A 12,972-nucleotide genomic window follows, 5' to 3' on the forward strand; every position below is an offset into this window, starting at 1 on the left:
AAAGGAAAATGAAAAACCGAAAATTAGCAAAGCCAAAGGAAGTGACTGGGCAATATAGCAACAAGTATTCTACATACCTGTCGTGTCTAATAAATTCTACATCGTGTCCCTGATGGCACTTCTTAATGCAATTCACACATATGGCATTTCGATCTGTGGTGTTACAAGTATGACATCTAAAAAATAAAACATTGTGTTATTGAACTTGTCAGGAATTTAGAACCATGAATTTTTATTACTCTGGCCTTTTACTGAATTTTGGTAGCTGTCTAGAGTCTAGACTGAAGGGAAACTAGTATTGTGTGTCTTCACAGCAACAGTGGGAATGTTACTGTTTTCAAAGCAGGCACTTGAGAAGCAGACAAGTTGATTTCTGTGAGTAAGGCCAGCCTGGTCTGTAACTTAATGATTTTTTTTTTTCCTCTTTTGGTTTTTTGATACAGGGTTTCTCTAGCTTTGGAGGCTGTCCTGGAACTAGCTTTTGTAGACCAGGCTGGTCTCAAACTCACAAAGATCCACCTGCCTCCTGAGTGCTGGGATTAAAGGTGTGTGCCACCACCACCCAGCTGTAACTTAATGACATCAGTTAACAGTTCTACATCTCCCTCACCCAGTGTTTATTTACATCTCCCTCACCCAGTGTTTATTCTAACAGCTCAGTTCAGACAACAGAACCAAAGATATTAGGCAATGACAATTTAAAGGGAATCACTAACTTCTCTTCTGCATTCAAGGAATTTATAAATATACCTGTAGAAGTCATGCATGGGATAGCTGGTATAACTTGATATTTTATATAAACATTGTCCTCTACTAACAGCCTTTTCTATTGCATCTTGATTGTTCATTATTTTGTTATCTGTAAAAAAAAAAAGTGTTTAACAGCTAGCCAAGGATACAATCATTTATAAGCAAGAAAAGAAATAGGTTTTCCTTGTGTAAAATATCCCAACTCCTAGAACAAGCTTAAGTCAAACTCCAAACTAGTCATTTAAAATTGCTAATGTGGAAAGTGAAAGAAGGAATTAATGGCTTCTGATTGAAGGACGAGACTCCAACATACCTTTCATTGTCACATTAACACCAGATGCTAAAAATAAGCCTCCAAATCGGTTGTTAAAAATCTGATTGCCTTCTAGGGTTGCAGTTGCATGATTTGTAATTTCAATACCTGCAGTAAAATTTACAAACAAGTAGATGCATAATCACTTTGTTTTTCAAGACAGGGTTTCTTTGTTTAACAGCCCTGGCTGTCTTGGAACTCACAGATATCCACCTCTGTCTTCCCAAGTGCTGGGAATAAAGGCGTGCGCCATCACTGCCCGGCTACTTTACTGGGAAGGATGTAAGCTGGCACGTTCACATTTGTTTGCTGACTATCTAAAGAACACATTTTAACCATCAACAGTAACATTCACTTTTCAATGCTGACAGGGATGCAGTCACACAGGACAAGTAAACTGGGGGACTAATACTGTTGTTACAAGAGAAAGGGAGACAAGGATAACGCTAAAAAAAAAAAAAAGAGGACAATATCCAGTACTATGCTGAAATAATAGTTTTCCCTTTTAAAATTTACCTGTATTCACAATCTAACTACAACTTTATTCCAGTTAATGGTAAACATTAAGAGTAGTTTCTTGAAATCAGGTGGTGGTGGCACACACCTTTAATCAGTACAGATGCGAGTTTGAGGCCAGCCTACTCTACAGAGTTCCAGGACAGCCAGGGTTACAGAGCAAGGTTGGCCTAGAGTAATGGAATCCAGAACTTTGAATAGGTTCTCTCTTAATAACCAGGAAAAGCTTATAATTACAGGCTGTAAACAAGTCACAGATAAATAATACAAACCTGCAGCAAATCCATCAAATATTCTGTTTTTTCTTAAGACTGGATGACTATTAGTGCTGATAAGAACACCTGCTTGAGCGTTCCTGAAAATATCATTTTCTTCAAGGAGACCTATAATTAAAACACTTAGATTAAAGGCTAATGTATACAGCAAACACTGTTGAAACAGGGTCTTAATATGTAGCCAAGGCTGGCCTCCTAAGTTACAGGCATGCACTATGCCTGGAGCACAGGGGCTAATTTGACTAACATACCTTGTGGTATATGGCTTCTTCCTGTTCTTTAACTCAAAAGGAAGTAATGTGCAGAATTCTCATCGTTTCCTTATTTATTCCTCATTTGATGACTTTCTTTCTCTGCTCATAAATCTAATTTTTGAATGGTTTGAAATAACTTGCATTTGAAGTCTTTTAAGAGTCTCCGAGCCGGCCGTTGGTGGCGCACGCCTTTAATCCCAGCACTCGGGAGGCAGAGGCAGGTGGGTCTCTGTGAGTTCGAGGCCAGCCTGGTCTACAAAGTGAGTTCCAGGACAGCCTCCAAAGCTACAGAGAAACCCTGTCTCGAAAAACCAAAAAAAAAAAAAAAAAAAAAAAAAAAAAGTCTCCGAGGCAGCTGTCTGCCTCTTTTCTGTCCCCACTCTCTTGCTGTCTCTTAGCCCCCAGAAGAAAAGAGTATTCTGGTTATTTGTCCCGTTTGACTACATTACTGTGCATTTGTGAACCTTTGCTTTACATTATTCCTGGAATGCCTTGTATGCTTCCATACTGTCATGCCTACCATCACTTCTGAGAGGTTTTCACACCTTACACCACTCTGAATGTGTGCCAAGGAATCAAGACTTAAATTCTTCAAACACTTCCATGGTAAAGTACACTAGTAAGTAACAGCTATTACACAATCTGGTTTTAAGTGCTGAAGAGATGGCTCAGTCATTAAGAACGCTGGCTGTTTTTCCAGAGGACCTGAGTTTGATTCCCAGTACCACATGGTGGCTTATAAACACTGGTAACCCTAGTTTCAGGGGAACCAAAGCCCTCTTCTGGCCTCTAGATGCCAGGTATGTAAGTGGTGTGACTTCCATGGTCTGTTTTTGTACTGGTGTTCCTCTGTTCCCAGAAAGTAGACTTATTTCAGTAAACATTTGTGAAGGGCCCAATGTACAACTGAACACCACCCCCAGCACATTTCCACCTAATTAATTTGCCTTCCATGTTTGTCTGTGTGCCATATGCAAGCCTGGTGCTCAGAAAGGCTTATAGGATATTAAGATTCCCTGGGATTGGTGTTAACAGACTTCAAGCCACCATGTAGATGCTGGGACTTGAACCCAGATCCTCTGCAGGAACAGAGTATGTGTGTGTGTGTTGAGACAGGATTTCTATATACCAGGCTGGCCTTGAACTCAGATCTGCCTCTGGAGTGCTGGAATTAAAGGCATGTACCACCACTACCACCCTGCCAGACAGGGTTCTTAATCACTAAGCCATCTCTCCTGCCCCATTCCTACCATTTTAGACACATGGTCCTCGTAACTTTTGTTCGTGTATTCATAACTTCTTGCCTACATTATTACCAAGTCCCTGCTAACCAGCCTGCTTGTCTTCACTCTCGCTTACCGACTATGTACACCTATAAATATACATGTACATGTGTGGAGGTCTCTGGCTACCCTATGGGATATGGGGACTAAATTCAGGTTCTCAGGCCTGTGCACAAGCTCCTCTAGACACTGAATTGTCTTCATGGCCTCCAATGCCTGAGGACAGTTAAAACCCTCACCTCGCCGCACATAGAAAACCTCTTAGCCAGTTTCAGCTGTCAAACTTGCATTCTTCTACACCATTTTCATTTTCCCTAAGATTTGGTTAACAATGTGCCACTCCATTTAATTGATTTTATGGATGTCATACTTTTTATTTATGGTCTTTGGCTATCATTACAAAATAAGTCAAAGGCAAACAATTATACTTGGAAAGCTCTCCATCAGCTGAACAGATTATTTTACTATAGGAACCTTTGCTCAATGCCTTGCAATTAAAGCCACCCCTCTGTACTTTTCCCCTTTCAAGATGGTTTCTCCGTGTCCTGGCTGTTCTGGAACTCACTGTAGACTAGGCTGGGTTCAAACTCACAGAGATCTGCCTGCCTCTGCCTCTCGAGTGCTGGGGTTAACGGTGTTGCCACCACTGCCTTTTTGTGTTTGTTTTGGAGAGTCTCACACTGAGTCAAAGCTGAACTTGAGGATTATGGCACTTCTAATTCAGACTTCCCAAGGGATCAGACTAGAGGTGTGAGCCACAACTGGCTTATCCTCACTGTATTTCATAAAGACTGCCAACCTCTTTGAGAGTCTGTACCACTGTTCTGCTACAGGAAATGATCTCAAGCACTGGTATATTTCTTTCATATGGGAGAATACAGAATGCTGGGTGTTGGGTGCTGACATGGTAGAATCCGTGCTTTGCTTTCAGCACGTCTCAATCTATGAAGTTTATCTGGAAGGGGAGGGATCGCTTATACAACTAATGCCTCAAGGCAAACTAGGTTGGCTTTATGGACCAGGATCAAGTTGGCTTTGTTAATTTAGTTCTCCAACAGTTACATAATCAACACTTGTTTGCTATAAAGTTGCATGTATTTTACATACTCAACTTCTCTAACTTGACTTTAATGTTTATTAGGATAAAAGGACCAGAGTGAGGGTGTGCAACTCTATCTTCAAAAACTTTACTGACAACTGGCAGTCAAGGCAGTTACAAAAGATGGAAATACTTTACACAAATTTCCTAAACCATCTAAGGATGTGGTAAGGAGGTTCATCTATTTGTAACATTTTACTTGGCAGTGTCACTGATCATTAAAGATATAGAAGAACAACAGAAAACTGGGTTTTTTACTAATGCAAAATTAACAACAATACCTCGACCCCCATTAAATATACAGATGCCACCATCTCTTCCATCATGGATTTTATTTCTTCTTAGTGTAGGATTACTATCTGTCTTAATCCAGACGCCAGCCATTGCATTGTCAAATATTTCATTGTCTTCTATACAGCCTAGACCTATAAATGTAGAATTTAGGTATGTTATTTACAAGGCATATTTCTAAAGTTTATTAATATAGAAAAAGATGATGGATTAAGCATACCAGAATTATAAACTAGAATTCCACCATTCTGTCCTCCCCAAATTTTGTTGCGTCTAATTTTAGGGTTGCTTCCAGTCCTGTGGGTAAGAAAGAACGTAATGACATTTCAGTCAATCATTCTTGTTCACTAACTCATCTTTTGTAACTACGACAAGCATCAGTAACATGGCAAGAATGAACTGCATAGGGCCAGGGACATGGCTCAGCACCTGACAACACTCTGACGAGCCTAACCACATGGGGGAAGGAGAACCGGGTTAAAGGTTGTTCTCTCAATCCCAAATCTGTGCCTTTGCACACACACCTGCCCACATACACACAAAAGGAAGTTCTTTATAAATAAATGCTTTGATTAATCCTATTTTTCTCATAGAACCAAACCTTATATTATTTTGCTATAGAGTTCTATAGCTAAACTAAGATGAGGTTACATAACTTTAGATCTACTCATGAATGAAGTTAAAGGTTGAATTTATAACCTTTTTTTTTTTTTTTTTGGTTTTTCGAGACAGGGTTTCTCTGTATTGTTTTGGAGCCTGTCCTGGAACTTGCTTGGTAGACCAGGCTTGGTCTCGAACTCACAGAGATCCACCTGCCTCTGCCTCCCGAGTGCTGGGATTAAAGGCGTACGCCACCACCGCCCGGCTGAATTTATAACCATGAAGACTCTCAGCATTCTTGCACCAGGCATGATGAGTGGCATATACCTTTAATCCTAGAATTTGGGAGGCAGATCTTTGTGGGTTTCAAACAAGCATGGTCTCCAGAGACCCTGCCACAAAAGTCAAAGTCTAACATAACAACCACTCCCAAAGATTTCTAATTCCATGAAATATTAAAAATGTGATGTAAAAAGTTATTCGTGCTGGACATGGTGGTACATGTATTGAATCCCAGCATTGTGGAGGCAGAGGTAGGCATATTTCTGAGTTCCAGACCACAGTGAGTCACAAGGTTTGTTTAATATAAACAGCATTTAAATAGAAGTTTCCATTTTATGAAATGGAGTGACACGTCAGGCATAGGGTAACAGTAGGTAGCAACTGAACTACTCTACATGGCAGAGCAGTGAAATGAGCTAGCTCTTCTGCATGACATTAACTCCTGCAGTGCAAAGAGAATCTGCATGCAGAGAACACAATAGTGACTAGCCATTAGATGAGTAGTTTTCACAGTCTACATACTCCAAGTCCGTCAAAGAGAAAGCCAAGGAAACATTTACCTTATCTGCACCCCTGAATACATATGATTGTAGATGTCGTTATCTTCTAGCACACCGTGTCCATTGTCATAAAAATAAACACCAACCTAAGTTGGAAGGGAAAGAGAAGAAGAGTTCTTTCACACCACACCTTTGAAAACAGCGTTAGTGACCCAAAGAAGACCAAGTAAGTGATCTTGCCTGCTTGCCACTGTGTATCCGGTTTCTTCTCAGTACTGGTGTGCTGCCAGTCGTCACCCAGACCCCAGCCAGAGTGTTGCTGTAAACTTCATTCTCTTCTATGACGCCTTGTCCCTTCTCATGCTGGACACAAGTTAAGCTGGTTATAGCATATGCCATCTATGTGTGACCCTCCCTGAAACAGCGCTGCCAACCGCTGCAGTCTTGTCTTTTCCAGCTAGGTAAGGACAACTCTTCTCTAGCTTCGGCAACTGAACCTAGGACTCATGAATGTGAGGAATATGCTTGACCACTAAGCAGTATCTTCCAACACGTTTCTCCTGCTTTAAAAAATCTGTTACTTTATTGTGGGTGTGCATGATGTATGAGGGTGTGCACATGCCCCCAGCACAGCAAGACGGTCAGAAAACAGCTGTGTGGAGTTTGTTCTTTCCTTCCATCTTTACATGGGTGCCAGAGAGCAAACTCAGTGTCTCACAGGCCTTCCCTGGTCGTCCCTAAGGTTGTCAGGATGGTGCAAGAGCCTTTACCAGCCTCACCATCTCACCCTTCCTGCTTGAGACAGAGACAGACTCACTATGGAGTCCTGGGTGGGTCTGAACTCCTTAAGTAGACTAGGCTGGTCTCAGAGACTCACCTACCTCTTCCTTCTGAGTGCTGGGATTAAAGGCATGAATGGCCCTGCCCAACATTGCCAGTTTAATTTTTTAAAAAATTATTTTATATATTGCCTGGATGCATGTCTATGTGAGGGTGTCAGGTCCTGAACAACTTTCAATTTTCCCACCTCGCTCTCGCACACCACCACAACCTTTGTTTTGTTTTGTTCTGTTTTGTTGAGACAGGGTTTCTCTGTGTAGCCCCAGCTGTCCTGGAATAGCAAGCTTTGTAAACCAGCCTGGCATAACCATAACTTTTAAAAAATGTAGCTTCTATTTGAGTTTACTCTTCCAAAGTTTTTGTAACATTCTTTGTATAGTTTTGTACTTTTTTAAAGGAAAGGAACATTCCTAAGATGTGTAACATACTAAAATTGTCTCATTTAGCAAAGTTATTACAAACTTCTGCTGTGAAACATCTCCAAAATGATAAGGCTTCAATGTCATCAGTATTTTTACCACTGTCTGAAAATGATTTAAAAGATCCAGGTGGCTATTTAATTTTAAGGCTCTCTCTTTTGGGGTGGCAGTGGTGGTTGTAGTTCAAATATTGATTCCACAGAATTATGGATTCACAAGTAGTCACATTGATAAAATTCTCTTTTAACAATACAAAACAATCAGTTGCTACAATTTAGAACATGTTACTTACTACCAGTAACAGCCTTTAGAGGTAGGTGATACAGTTAAGCTGGTATAGGCATGTGTATTTCCCAAGCTTGATTTGAATGTGAAGCCTGAGGCCCACATGGTAGAAGGAAAGAACCAACTCTGTTTTCTGACCTCCCATTTTGAGGAGTGGTATGCATTTCCCTCCTCCAAATAGGTAAAGTAGAGAAGGTTCTATCTCCTATGCTACTTGCACACACAACTACAAGTCACTCATATACCCAAAGGAAGAACAAAACTAGTATTTGTCTACTACTAAAGGTACTAATTCATAATCCAAAAGTCCAATGTGCTCTTCTCAACCCTGCCTGAATCCCTCCCTCCCAGCAATTTTCCATTTCAGCCACTTTTATTATGTAGTAAGGCTAGCCTCAAGTTTTGTTTGTTTTTTTGCACTTCAGTTATTTATGCCCCTACTCACCCCAGAGATTCTTCCTTTCTGACTCCCCAGTGGTGGAATTACAGCTACAAGCCACCACACCTCATTATGCTTTTATGGCAAGTGTACTGCCACCAAAGCCACCTTGAAGGCCCTGCTCTGAGCCTGTGATTGTGCCGCCCTAGCTCTGCGCTAGAATTACAGGCCAAAATACCCAGCTGCCCCCACTTTTTCCTTTCTTTTTTAAATGAAAGGGTTGGGAATTTAATAGTATTTTAATATAAGGCTTGACCAGGAGTTAAGAGAAACAGGTGCTTAGAAAGATGTACTTAAGAGCAAGCCCAGGGGCTTCAATGAGTCACTCTGTAGGGTTTCCTTCCTTCCCTTCTATTTTTTGAGGCAGGGTCTCATGTTATCTAGGCTAACCATGGATTTGCTTATATAGCTGACAATTAGACCTTGAACTTCTGATCCTCCTGCTGCCTCCAAATCTGGGGATTATGGGCGTGGGCCACTAGCCTGGGTTTAAGTGGTGGTGGGAACTGAGCTTACTCTAGCTAGGCACTCCACCAAATGAAGCACATCCCTGCCATGGGCCTTGATCTCATACATGAGTTTACAGAACTATATTCATTAACTTACCACATAAATGCCACCATGCTGTCCATCATGGATTTTGTTATGTCGAACAATAGGACAACTGTTTGTCCTAATCTGAATTCCTGCTAACGCATTGCCTATTTAAAAATAAAATTCACAATGTCAATGTTTAGAGCCCAGTAGTGCACAGTAAGGATTTTACATCAGGCAGCAGTAACCGCTCATGTACTGGGATCTTAGGAACATTACAAGCCAACACCAAGAGGACTAGAGTATAAGTAGATGTAGAAATGTCAGATTACAGCGATCAAACGAGGTCGCCAAGGATTCATTTCCAATGTGACTTTGAGCCAGTATTTCAGACTCTTCTTGCCTGTTTTTTGATTAACAACTAGAAAAATACCTTGTGTCTGGCATTAAACAGGTATTAAATAAAGCTTTAATGAGGACTATTTTCCTTCTTTAATGAGTTCAAAGTATAGTGAACTTCAACCAACATTGTTTATTAGATATTGAGTGAACGTAAAAAAAATACATATTCCTTAAGACTAGGGTCTTATTTCTATTTCCCTGTGATATTTGGCATAGTGCCTTGTATATATAGCATTGAATGCTTAAGTACCAGAGAATAATCTTTGAGAATTTATTCTTTTTAAAAGATTTATGGGCTGGGGAGATGGCTCAGAGGTTAACAGCACTGACTGCTCTTCCAGAGGTCCTGATTTCAATTCCCAGCAACTACATGGCGGTTCACAAACATATACAATGACATCTGGCGCCCTCTTGTGGCCTGCAGGGATACACAGAAGCAGAACACTATACATAAAAAGTGCTCTTACCATCTCTCTAGGCCCTTTATTGAGACTTTAAAGGCACTAGATCAGTTCTCTCTCTTAGATAATTTCAGAATAGTCTACTGCTAATATGAAGTCAGGCTAGTCTTACTCTCATGGCCCCTGCTGAAGAGCAAGAGCCATAACTCTGCACTATGCCATGGCTGTACCCTCTATGAGACCACAAAATTACGATAAAGTGCATGGCAAAAGGAGGCACCTCACCAAACACTAAGTTTATATAGGATATGACCTAGGAGTGCACTCCGGAACTGCTCAAGATCTCCAAGGACAGGAAGGTGGACACACATCCAGATGAAACAAGTGCAGGTAACCATGAGGAAGGTGTCCTTCCTTCAGTAAGGAGTGTGCACCTGCACACTCACACAACATGCACTCACATCATTTGCTTACCGTAAATGTCATTTCCTTCAATAAGGCCTCGTCCATCACCAAAGATGTAAACTCCTCCTTGATTTCCATTAAATATAGAATTCCCCCTAAAATGTGAATTGATTACTTAGAAAAATTATATACTTAACAAACTTTATTTCAGATAACTATACCATAAGACCAAGATCATTCATGGTAACATGAAAAATCATTTAGCTTCTATGAGCTTAAAGTTTGTTAATTTGCAAAAAAATTTTTTAAAGCTGCTTTATTAGATATTTCTATATTATTATTTAAGATGAAAAGGGATTTATCTATTTTACAGTGCTGAACTAACTTAGGCCTTCTATATTGCTGGGTAAGCTCTAAACTATATCTGCAAATCCCAAATAATATTCTTTGCTGTCTTGATTTGGTTTTAATTTTTCCAGAGTCTTATTATATGTACAGGTTGGCCCCAAACTTGTGGGGCTTTCCCACCCTCTGAATCCCAACCGATGGGAATACAGGTGTTTGCTGCCACACCCAACTTCAAAATAATATTTTTAAACATTCCTTTGAAATCTGCAAAATAATTTTTTAGCTGGTTCAGAAACATGTGATCAGTGTTAGCAATGTATTTTCATAAAACCAACTGATAACTTGATCATTAAAAATAAATCATCTGGGCATGGTGGCACACACCTTTTATCCCAGCACTCAGGAGGAGGCACAGGCAGGTGGATCTCTGTGAGTTATCAAGGTTAGCCTGGACTACATAAAGTTTGAGGCCAGCCAACTATACAAGGAGACCAGAGACCCCATTATAAACAAAAAACAAAAAGCCCTATGCTCGCTCTGGTTAGATTCTAACAACTCTGTATTACAGGACTGACCAATGGTTCCTTTAAAACTTGCTCTAAGTTTGCTTGTTCTCTTACTGTGAATGGGCAAAAGACTTAGAAATTCTTAGTCTCTCTGTCATAGGGTCTCTGAGATAATTAGCTTCCTCAGTTACACTATTTGCTGTCTTTTATCAAAAAACAACAGCAAACCAAAGGCATTTATGTTCTAGGAAGGATATAGATCTATTTATTGACCTATAACATGAGTCATTAATAAACACCTATAAATGTGTATTTTGCCTACAAGTATGTCTGTGTGAGGGTGTCAAATCCCCTGGAACTGTTTACAGACAATTATGAGCTGCCATGTGGGTGCTTGGGACTTGAACCTGAGTCTTCTGGAAGAGCAGCTCTTAACCACTGTGCCATCTCTCCGGCCCCACACAAAGAAATATTTTAAGCCAGGTGGTAGTGGCAGCACACACATTTAACAGAACTTGAGAGGCAGAGGTGAGGGGATCTCTGGTAAGTTTGAGGCCAGCCTTGTCTACAAAGCAAGTTCCAGGATAGCCAAGACACACAGAAATTCTGCCTCAAAATGTCCCACCCCCTGCCAACAAAACATTTAAGAGTTAAAATTCAGTATCTTTTTTGGGAGGGGGGAAAATCAACCTATATCTGTAATAATGCAAATACCTTATTGTTGGGTCACTATTTGAGGTAATCCATACACCTGCAAAGTTGTTCGCATAGATTTTATTCTCTATAAATTGTCCTCTTCCTTTTTCATGGACATATATGCCTCCAGTCTGCCCATGGTGGATTTCACATCGAACCACTGTGGGGTTAGCATAGGCTTTTACTTCAAAGCCTGCTATCCTGTTTCTGTGTATGTTGCAACTTTCAAAATAACCCTGGAAAAAAAAAAGTTGAAATCTATATATAAAGGCTACTTTCTAAATAGAAATGAAAAATATACACTGATGTTCAAATGACAATACAGAAACTATGCACAGAATATGTAATTATTGTAAATGCATTCAACAGTAGTTAAGAAAAACAGATAAAGATCTATTTAACAAATGTAATTACTTAATATGTATTATCTTTTAGCCAAAGGCTGGAGTCATTAAAGAAAATACATGTTGATTGCCTTTCAACACCAACAAATGGGGTTGGAGAGATGACTTAGTAGTTAAGAGCACTTGCTGCTCTTGCAGAGGACCTAGGCTGGGTTCCTTGCACCTACATGGTAGCTGATAACCATGTTTTTAACTCAAATTCCAGGAAATCCAATCATGTGTTCTGGCCTCTGTGGGTACCAGGGATACATCTGGTGCATATACATACACAGAAACAAAACACTTATTATACACATCAATTAAAATTTATCAGTTGGTTGAGGGTTGGGAAAATAAAATGCCTATCATATTTGATTTTCCAAAGCATAAAAAGAGAAAAAATAGCTTTATAAATCACCTTCTAAAAGATGATCTGCCATTAGGAACTATGGGCCCAGAATCTAGCTAACTTGGAGGCTGATGCAGGATCACATAACCTGATCCCAGCAGATCCGGCTAGCCTGCACCAGAGGCCTAGTCTCAAAACACTCACCTAAAACACCCATTACATATGGTGGTCTGGGACTCTAGCACTTGGCAGGTAGAGACAGGAGGATGGAGAGTTCAAGGCTGGCCTTGGCTAAATAACATGTTTGAGATCAGCCTGGGCTATATATGAGACCCTGTCTCAACAAGCATTAGAAAAAAAAACAAAAGGTTCATTCGTCCTAACCCAATGGAACTAGCCATATTTTGCTTTAAAATGTAGTGTAAAGAAACATATCTATTTTGTTAAGATACAACTATGGTATGAACATAAAATGGTTAAAAAGCCAAACTGTAAAATGAATTTGTACAGAACACTGCTTTGTAACATAAGACCACAAAAGCTATAATTATAATTTTTGATGTTAAATCATTCTTACTACCACAAAGAAGTGCAAGAGACACACACGAAACCTCTCCAAATTAAAGAGCCAAAGCACAGTGGTGCATGTTTTTAGTTCCAGATCTCAGAAGAATAAGGCAGGAGGATCTTTAGTTCAAGGCCAGCCTCTTCTACACTGCCTTAATAAAATTAGAGGGAAAAAAGAAAAAGGCTACTTTCATTGAAACGACATCCACAACCCAAATTATAATTTATGGAACAT

At 40.0% G+C, this 12,972-nt stretch overlaps 1 protein-coding gene across 3 annotated transcripts in view; it reads right to left on the minus strand.

Moving 5' to 3' along the window:
* Positions 1-12,972, minus strand: part of Fbxo11 (F-box protein 11) — a 70,453-nt gene that overhangs the window by 1,323 nt on the left and 56,158 nt on the right. For all 3 annotated transcript variants that reach the window (XM_040738939.1, XM_040738938.1, XM_040738940.1), the window contains exons 12-22: positions 11,457-11,674; positions 9,958-10,043; positions 8,753-8,847; positions 6,404-6,526; positions 6,224-6,309; positions 5,002-5,078; positions 4,772-4,915; positions 1,852-1,962; positions 1,064-1,171; positions 751-859; positions 78-176 (exon numbers count right to left, since the gene is read on the minus strand). In XM_040738939.1, coding sequence (XP_040594873.1) covers positions 78-176; positions 751-859; positions 1,064-1,171; positions 1,852-1,962; positions 4,772-4,915; positions 5,002-5,078; positions 6,224-6,309; positions 6,404-6,526; positions 8,753-8,847; positions 9,958-10,043; positions 11,457-11,674 — 1,256 coding nt within the window. The remainder of the gene's footprint in view (positions 1-77; positions 177-750; positions 860-1,063; positions 1,172-1,851; positions 1,963-4,771; positions 4,916-5,001; positions 5,079-6,223; positions 6,310-6,403; positions 6,527-8,752; positions 8,848-9,957; positions 10,044-11,456; positions 11,675-12,972) is intronic.

Source organism: Mesocricetus auratus, unplaced genomic scaffold, assembly GCF_017639785.1.
Source record: "Mesocricetus auratus isolate SY011 unplaced genomic scaffold, BCM_Maur_2.0 Super-Scaffold_100676, whole genome shotgun sequence".
NCBI classification, from domain to species: Eukaryota; Metazoa; Chordata; class Mammalia; order Rodentia; family Cricetidae; genus Mesocricetus; species Mesocricetus auratus.